This window comes from Lissotriton vulgaris, chromosome 7 (genome assembly GCF_964263255.1).
Source record: "Lissotriton vulgaris chromosome 7, aLisVul1.2, whole genome shotgun sequence".
Classification (NCBI taxonomy): Eukaryota; Metazoa; Chordata; class Amphibia; order Caudata; family Salamandridae; genus Lissotriton; species Lissotriton vulgaris.
The window spans coordinates 210,915,857-210,924,202 of NC_141695.1; the positions used below are offsets into that span (position 1 = coordinate 210,915,857).

Below are 8,346 nucleotides of genomic sequence, written 5' to 3' on the forward strand. Positions count from 1 at the left end.
ACCGAGCAAGCCTGTTGGTTTTGTTGGGCAAATTATTTAGCTTGATCAATATTTAGTAAACCCTCAGGATTTATGGTGGGCCCACCTGCTGTGTATTCATTTGATATCCTCACAGGGACAGGGAAGGACTAATTGACTGACGCTGTTTCCAAAAATGCACACAAATCCCACATAAACAATGCTGAACATGGCACGGGCCCTCGGCAGAACAAATCACGTTGGGAAGAAAGCTAGTGCAAAGGGGTTGCAACCACGCTAACAGCCTTGATACTGGAGATCTACAAAGGAAATGCGATGACTCCATTAACAGTTTCAGAACTCGAGAGCAATAAAGGGCGCTTAGACAAGGAGGCCTAGAAATGGCGGGCAGTGTGGTGAGTAAACGGGGGCCAAATAAGGCTGTGAAAGCTGCCACGCACACTTAGGGCACCTGGCTAAGATATAGTGTCACTCATTGTCAGAAAAGCCTGCAGTCCCCCGCCGACGTCGGCTGTGTGCAGGTATGCCCCAGGTGCCCACACCAGAGCTTCCACGCGTTATGGCTGCTCCCTGGACACCCCGACGCTGCCTGTAGAACATGCAACAACCCCACAAGGGTGACCAGCGGCAGTGGTAGCCTGAGCCCCATCGTGCAGCTGCACGGTGGGAAGCGGCGCAAGAGGGGATTATTGGCAGCGGCTCTGTGCAGCCACGAGGCAGCTGTCCGCCGGTCAGTGCTGTGCCAACGCAGCTTGCACTGCCACGGAGGTGCCCGGCTGGATTCCTCCCCCGGGGACTGTCTGCAGCCCCACTGGGGGTGTGAGGGAGGCTGGATCTGAACAGCGAAAGTTGATCGCCCACTGCAAAGCCCTGCACTGCTAAGGAGGCGCCTGGCTGGATTAGCCCCCGGGGACTGTCTGCAGCCCCAGTGGGGTTGTGGGGGAGGCTGAATCGCAGGAAAGTTGGATGCTCAACACAATGTCCGAGAAGTTTACATTCTTGCGCTGGGCACCCCCATATTAGCTAAAGGTACGGTGGGTCGCTTCCAACAGCATGACTTTGTTCAACCCTGGTGTGATGGGACTGTGCCTGGTCGCACTGAAGCTTTGGAAACTCACATTTAACAGGTTGCTGCTGCTGCAAACACATCAACCGGCTGTGTATCAGGGAAAGATACATTACTAGGAAACCCGGTGACATCACGATGCCCGCTAAGAAGGGCTCCAGCACACCCGATGTGTGTTGCACTAGGCGGCTATGAAAGGCGGATATGCGCACGGAAAGAGTGTGATCACCCAGCCAAAAAGCGGACGAACACAGTAGTTAGACGCTGCTGCTTTCGGACTAAACGGAAGTGAGTATCGCATCAACAGCCAATTAAAAAACAGATAACAAGAGCAATGACACAGTTAAACTAATGGCAAGCAGCAACAGAAATGACCACGCAATAGGCGGAGTTTTTCCCAACATACTGATTACTTGATGCGTCCTAGAGGCAGCGCATGCACTGCCTATGCGAGACCTAAAAAGGAAGAATTTCCTAGTGGCAACCCTACCTACTTTGGCATAATTTCCTTGGGGTTTGGGCCTAGAGAATCCCATAGTGCACTGCTCTGCCAAAATCCAACATAGCAGAACTTTTGGTCCCTTAGGCAGAGCTCTGGCACACCCTGAGGTGTGTCTATGGAAATGAAAAACTCGCCATGAAAACCAGTTTTGAAATAGGTCCCCCCCCACTGAGATTTAGGCTATTCTGACTACCTGAACAGTGAAAGGGACAGGCATAAGTGTCAGTTACATCTGCCTGTGCAGCCTTTGAAGCTTGTGCAGTCGGGGGGCACATCCCCCGGCCATTCTGTTAGGAGGAGATCACACCTCCTCCCACCCGCAACCCTTTTCATTCCTTTCCTAGAAGCCAATCACACCTGTTTGCAAGGGGGCAACAGGTTGCCTTTGACAGTTAGGGATGAAATCTGAAAAGGCTAGTAGAGGTTTTAGGCAAAAATGTAGAGACTTTCTAATGTCACTTTTATTTAATTAGATAAAATTAGCAATAAGCATGAAGTCAATTAATCAATCAATATTTGTATAGTGCAGCTTATCACCTCAGCAGGTATCCAGGCACTGAGGGATGGACAGACTTAGTTGAAGATCCAGGTCCTGAGTCCCTTCTTGAAGTTGGTGAGTGAGGGGGAAGTTTGGAGGTGGAGAGGGAGGTCGTAGCAGGACTTGGTTGCGAGGTAGGAGAAATAATGACCTCTGCTGTGGCTCCACAGGAAGCTGGAGATGTGTGCAAGGGTGAGGGGGTGGATTAGAGATCTCTGGTCAGCTGGTGGAAGGTCAGGTAGTGGTTGATGTAGGAGGGTCCGGTGTTGTGAATGCCTTGGAGGTGTGAGTTAACAGCTTGAACTGGCATCTTTTCTGGACAGGGAACCAGTGGAGGCATCTGAGGTTGGGGGTGATGCTGGTCCATTTTGAGAGGTGAAGAATGAATCTGCCTGAAGCGTTCTGTATAGTCTGTAGCCGTTCGAGTAGATGGGAGATTGCTCCGGTATAGAGAGCGTGTCCATAATTCAAATGGCTGGAGACGAGGGATTGGGTCACTGTTTTTCTGGTGTTGCCTGGGATCCATCTGAAAATCGCACAAAGCATGCAGAGGGTGTTGATGCAGAAGGATGCTACTGCATTGATCTGGTGCTTCATGGAGAGATCGCTGTCCAGGATGATGTGTAGGTTGTGAGCATATTTGGTGGAGGTAACTGAGGGTCAAAGTGTAGGGGACCACCATATGTCGTCCCAAGGGGGATGTGTTCTTCCTGTAGATGAGCACTTCTGTCCTGTCCGTGCCAGCTTCAGGCAGATGGATCTCATCCGGTCGGTGACGTTGGTCATGGCATTCTGGAAGTTGATTCTGGTGGTGGCGGTGTCTTCTGTGAGAGAACGAATGGGTTGGGTGTCATCAGCGTATGAGATGATGTTGAGTGTGTGGGTGCAGGAGATGTTTGCCAGTGGAGTCATGTACAGATTGAAGAGAGTGGGACTGATCCTTTGGAGGCTTTGCAGATGATTCTCCTGATGTAGAAGTAATCAGTGGTAGGCAGATTTTTTGAGTGCATCCAGTGAGGAAGGAGGTGATCCATTTGAGGGCCTTTGCTCTGATGCCGATGTGGTCGAGTCTGGTGATGAGGATGTGGGGAGATGCGGTGTTAAAGGCCACGAGAGGTTGAGTAGGATCAGGGCTGATGTCTCATCACAGTCAAGGATGGATCTGATTTCAGTTGCAGCTATTAAGGTGGTCTTAAATGCTGTGTTTGGTGTGGAAGCCGGACTGGGTGGTGTTGAGTAAGTTTTGTGCTTCCAGGTGGTCAGTGAGCTGGCAATTGATGGCCTTCTCCAGGACCTTGGCTGGGAAGCAGAGCAGTGGGATGGGGCGGCTTTTCTTGAGATCATTGGGGTCGGCAGAGACCTTCTTCAGGAGGGGCTTCATCTCTTCATGTTTTCAGGTGCCAGGCAAGGTGCCTGTGGTGATAAATGAGTTAAGGATATCAGTGATGGAGCTGCTGATATCCTTCTGTCCCCGGGATAGTGGTGTGGTGGGGGCAGGGGTCTGATGATGCTCTAGAGTGGATGGAGGTCATGATCGCTATCGTGATTGGCGTGATGAGCAGTGTCCATTCAGTGAGGGGGTCATGGGATTTGCCAGTGTGGAGGTGGCTGAGGTCAGTTGGCTGTGGGTCGAAGTTGCTGTAGATGTATGCTATCTTGTTGTGGAATATAAGAAACTGGGTGTCTTTTGCAGTACCCATCCACTTTTTGCCTGGTTTTTGATGCAATTTGGACTTAGGTGTACTGAGTCACTGCCAACCAGGCTCCGAACACAGGTGTTCATCCCCTAAAAAGGCATCACAATTAGCACCACTTCAGCTACACCTATAAGTCCCTAGAATATTTTACCCCTGCTACCTAGGGCAATAGGTACTGAAGAGGGTCGCATGGGGCTGTAGTTCCAATTGTCCCACCTCAGAGACCCCTCACAAGACTATGCAAACTGTCATTGCAGACTATGTGTCTTGGAGCATAGAAAACCAAAGCTAAGGAATGCGCACCACAATAAGATAGGGCGCAGTCCTGGGCCTCATTCATAAAAAGTGTTGCATCGCTGGAACAAAACAGCGTTGGCACACTTTTCACTGTGCCCTTCTTGCGACACCATGGATGTGCCCTTTTTACTGTACAGCTCCTCATGTCGCAAGGATTTACAGATATGTCAGTATTCCTGACGTATCTGTTGGTTATAAAATCACACATTGGCACAATTTTGTCGCAAGCATGACGCAACTCCAGTAATGCATGGGGGAGGCCTACCCCTATGGCACTGCGTAACCCCTACACCGGCCATGAGACAGGCGCAAGGTTTTAACGTCCTAGAATTGTCGCAGTGAAATCTCATAGCTTTCACTGCGCCACTCCTACGAGGCTTTATTGCCTGGGAATGCCCACTTTACATACATCCTACCTGACTCAGGCATAATGTTGCATAGGGTTTCACAAAGTCATGCATATGCCTAGATGCGTCCCTTTGTACAGAGTGTAGTTTCCATCCAGGGTGCCTGCAATCACCTTGCCAAGCGGCCAGCAACCTGCAGATGTTCGGTCTACAGACACGGAGAAGTTGCCAGGGTGTCAACGCAGTTGGAGCTCAAACGGTGGAGTTTGCGTGTTGTGGTGTTGGCGTCTGTAAGCTTTGGCGGAGTGGTGGTGCTAAAGGAGTTGCCAAAAAGTTCTTTGATGGTCTTGATACAGCTGTATCTGGGGGTGGGGCGATAATGGTGGTGGTGTACGGTGGGCATGGTGAAGCGTGATGTATACTATGATGGTCGATCCAGGAGAGTTTGGTGGTGTGGCTGTAGTTGAAGTTCCCCCTGGCGGAGAAGACGGGGTCGAGCTTGTGTCCATCTATGTGGGTTGGTGCAGTGACTAGATGCTTGAGTCTAATGTTGGTGAGGTTCTCCAGGAGGGTGGTGGTATTCTGGACACTTGGGTTGTCCAGGTGAAGTTGAGATGTCTGAGTAGGAAGTGGTCAGTGGATGGGAGAGCCTGGGGTGGATGAGCTCTACAATGGCATAGGTGAATGGGGGCTCATGGGCAAGGGGGCCTGTATACAAGGATGTTGCTTAGGGTGGGGCTGGGGTTGGTCTGTATCTGGAAGTGGAGGTGTTCTGCCTCCAAAGTATTTCTATTAAGTGCCAGGTACTAGTATAAGAATATGTGCTTTTTTAAAAAAGAAATATTTTCGCTAGAAGCTAATTCTTTTTTTTGAAGATTGAGGAGGGCCTGACAGGTACCCCAACATTGCAAAAATCATGACAAATACAGCATTGGCTAACTCCTGGCCTTTTGGCTTTGCCATTGCTTGTTCTGAAAGGTTCCTGAGGTGAACACCTCAAAGCGAAGCAGAGTCAGACTCCTTGTTACACCTGCCCGTGCAATGCATTGTGGTGCTGGTATTGAAACATTTCCCCAAGCATCTCATCTCTGGACCACTCATAAACTACTTGTAATCCCTTCATAAACCCCAAAAACTTTCACAAGTCTAAATTCAGGTGTCTGTACATTTAAAGTACTGAGCATTATATTAATCTGGTATTTTTGTACTTATAATACGTTACAAACCAACGAAAATCTAAACGAAATAAAACACAATTTGATGAATCAGGATCCACCCTCAGGATGACACTTACATTTCCTGTCCAGCCATATGAAGTGAAATATTGCCATTAGACCTCCATCCCTATTTGCAGCATTGCAGACATCAGCCCACTCCTTACACAGCTCAGATCTCAAAGTGTACCAGAGCTCGGCAGATTTCAGGTTTTACCCTGTGGCGCCACAGTGCGATCACAATGCACCTAGGACATGGCTGGCTGTCTTCGAGCCCTCAACAAGGGCTGGACTGGGAACCCAAAGCGGCCCTGGCACTTTTGACAAATCACCCCTCCCCTCCCACCCCCCACTCCCCACCCCCCACCGCTTTGGTTAATGGGCGCGAATGTAGCAGCACACCTGCAAAACTCGCCCCCAGCAACAAAAACTGCCCCCACCACTGCAAAATCGGCTTCCACTCTTCCAGCTTCCTAGGGAAACGCCCGATGCCCGCTACAGTCAGTCCAGCCCTGCCCACAACTCAACGCTCGTGTCCAGAGGCATAGCTCCCATTGGTGCAGGGTATGCAGGGTCCAGAGGTGGGAGAGGCTCTAGTCGCCTTGCACCAACTGATGCTATTTCAGAGGCTGCCTGTTCTGATTTTGTGGAGGCGTGCCTGTGTTTACTTTTCAGGATTGGGGTACAGAGGGAGTAGAGGATAAAGGGAACAGTAAAAAAGAGAGAGAGGAAACGGATGAAAGAAAGGGAGAGGGTGAAAGAATGAGGAGGAGAGCAGGAAAATGGGACAGAGCTGGGAAAGGATATTAGGAGAAAGAGACAGGAGATAAGGATGAGCAAAGAGGGCAAGGTGAAATAAGAAGAGAAGAGTGGAAGGAGAAGGGAACGAGTGAGCGACAGAAGAGGGGGAAGAGAGAGGCTGAGAAAGGGGGTAGAGAGGGGAGTATCAAATGGTTAAAGGGGCTGAGCGGAGAGCAGGGAGGAGATTGAGAAGCGAGCAGGAAAGACAAGTAGAATGAGAAACCCAGAGACCGGTACATTGCGTTAGTGCAGCAGGTGCAGTGACATCAGGGCCCTGGGGTGTAGTTGGCGTGCTGCACCTCCTTTCTATCAGTTTTTCAACACCAGCTGGTGGGTCTATTCTACAATGCTTCTGTGGCACCACATTCAGAACCTGCAGCACTTTAGACCACTGGCACTCCCACAGATCTGCTCATGCAGTTTACTGTCCAGAAGTAGAGCTCTGTGAATTGTCAGCACTGGCTCTCCTGATCACTCAATGACATTCACACCCGGCTCAAGGCGGCCATTGCTATCCTGGGCTTTGCTACTACCCATGCAGCTGGGAAAATATCTGCATCCTAAGATGCGCCCACCACAGTTGTTCAAATACTGGGGTATTAACACTGAGGCAATATAATGAAAGCAAAGCAGGTCCTGCATCCTCCTCTACCCTACCCAGGCACCTCAAACATCCGCAAGCGACACACCATGAAATCCTAACCCTGGCACCAGACACATCCCTTTCAAAGCAGCACGTAAGTAAGCCACAGACGAGTATTTAAAGAGTACCTTGATGGAAAAGACAAGAGCTGCAATTCCAAGTATCAGGCAGCAGAACAGCAGGTTGCATACCGAGAACCACAGGTAGTCTTTCTCATTCGTCTGCCCCTGTGTTCTCATCACAGTTGTCAAGGCTGGCTGGGTGGTCACCACAACACCTCTCCCTGGATAATACACTGCTTGGGGTTGATTGCTGCCAGCATTCCCAGAATAGGGAGGAGGAGGGTTCATTGTTTTGCTGATAGAATATGGTGGTGTGTTAGCAGCAGGCTGAAAGTAGGTAAGAGGTGGGTTCATGGATTGAGTGTTGGCCACCGCGTTCTCACTGCTGCTTGTGGAAAGTAGTACTTTGTTACCAGCAGGCTGAGGGTCGGTAAGAGGTGAGTTCCTAGATTGAGTGGCTGTTGGTGCAGTCTCGCCGCTGCATGTAGAATAGGATTGTTTGTTACCTTCATGCCAAAGGTAGGTAGCCGGTAGGTCCACAGGGTGGGTCGTCATTACCACATTGTCGCTGTTGCAGTACACTGTAGGTCGCGGAATCCTGCCAGCCGGCTGAAAATAGGTAGTAACTGGGAAGCTGGTGCTTGCATCCTCTGGATAGTCTGGTGGTGGAACAGCGTTGCACCTTGGCGCACTCTCAGAGCTGGGAAGAGATCTATTGGTTGCTTCTCCTGGGTTCTTTGCATTGGGTGGGTCTTCAGGCATCCCTGTGGTCTTATAGACGGAAGGAGAGCTCATGATTGGTTGCCCTTGCTTCTCTATGGTGTATAGGTCTTCTGGCATGGGCCAGAGTTCTCCAACAGCAAGAGGGTCAGTGTTTAGCTCCCCTGGGTTCTTCGCAGTAGGTGGCTCTTCAACGTAGTTCCTCCTGTGTGGGATGAAGGCCGCCAGAATGTTCTGTGTGCTAAGGATTTTGAGTGGTATTTATAAAACCAGTTCTGACATTCTTTCTGTTTCTGGTAAAGCCATCGCCCGAGGAGGCTCTATTACCGCACGCCCTATCCCTCTGTTGAATAGTTGCTGGTATTCATACCTGAAGTTACAGCTTGCTGTTTCTGGTTATGATACACTTCTGAGTAGCCTACACTCGGGGGGGGGGGGGGCGGGGGGGGCGTTCCTTTCTCTTTCCCATTCATGGTCTGG

General features: G+C 50.3%; 1 protein-coding gene across 1 annotated transcript in view; it reads right to left on the reverse strand.

Moving 5' to 3' along the window:
• Positions 1 to 8,063, reverse strand: part of LOC147701219 (uncharacterized) — a 33,277-nt gene extending 25,214 nt beyond the window's left edge. The window contains exons 1-2 of the mRNA XM_086929321.1: positions 7,519 to 8,063; positions 7,213 to 7,473 (exon numbers count right to left, since the gene is read on the reverse strand). Of these exons, the coding sequence (XP_086785447.1) occupies positions 7,213 to 7,473; positions 7,519 to 7,986 (729 nt within the window). The 5' untranslated portion in view covers positions 7,987 to 8,063. The remainder of the gene's footprint in view (positions 1 to 7,212; positions 7,474 to 7,518) is intronic.
• Between the last annotated feature and the right edge of the window lie 283 nt (positions 8,064 to 8,346).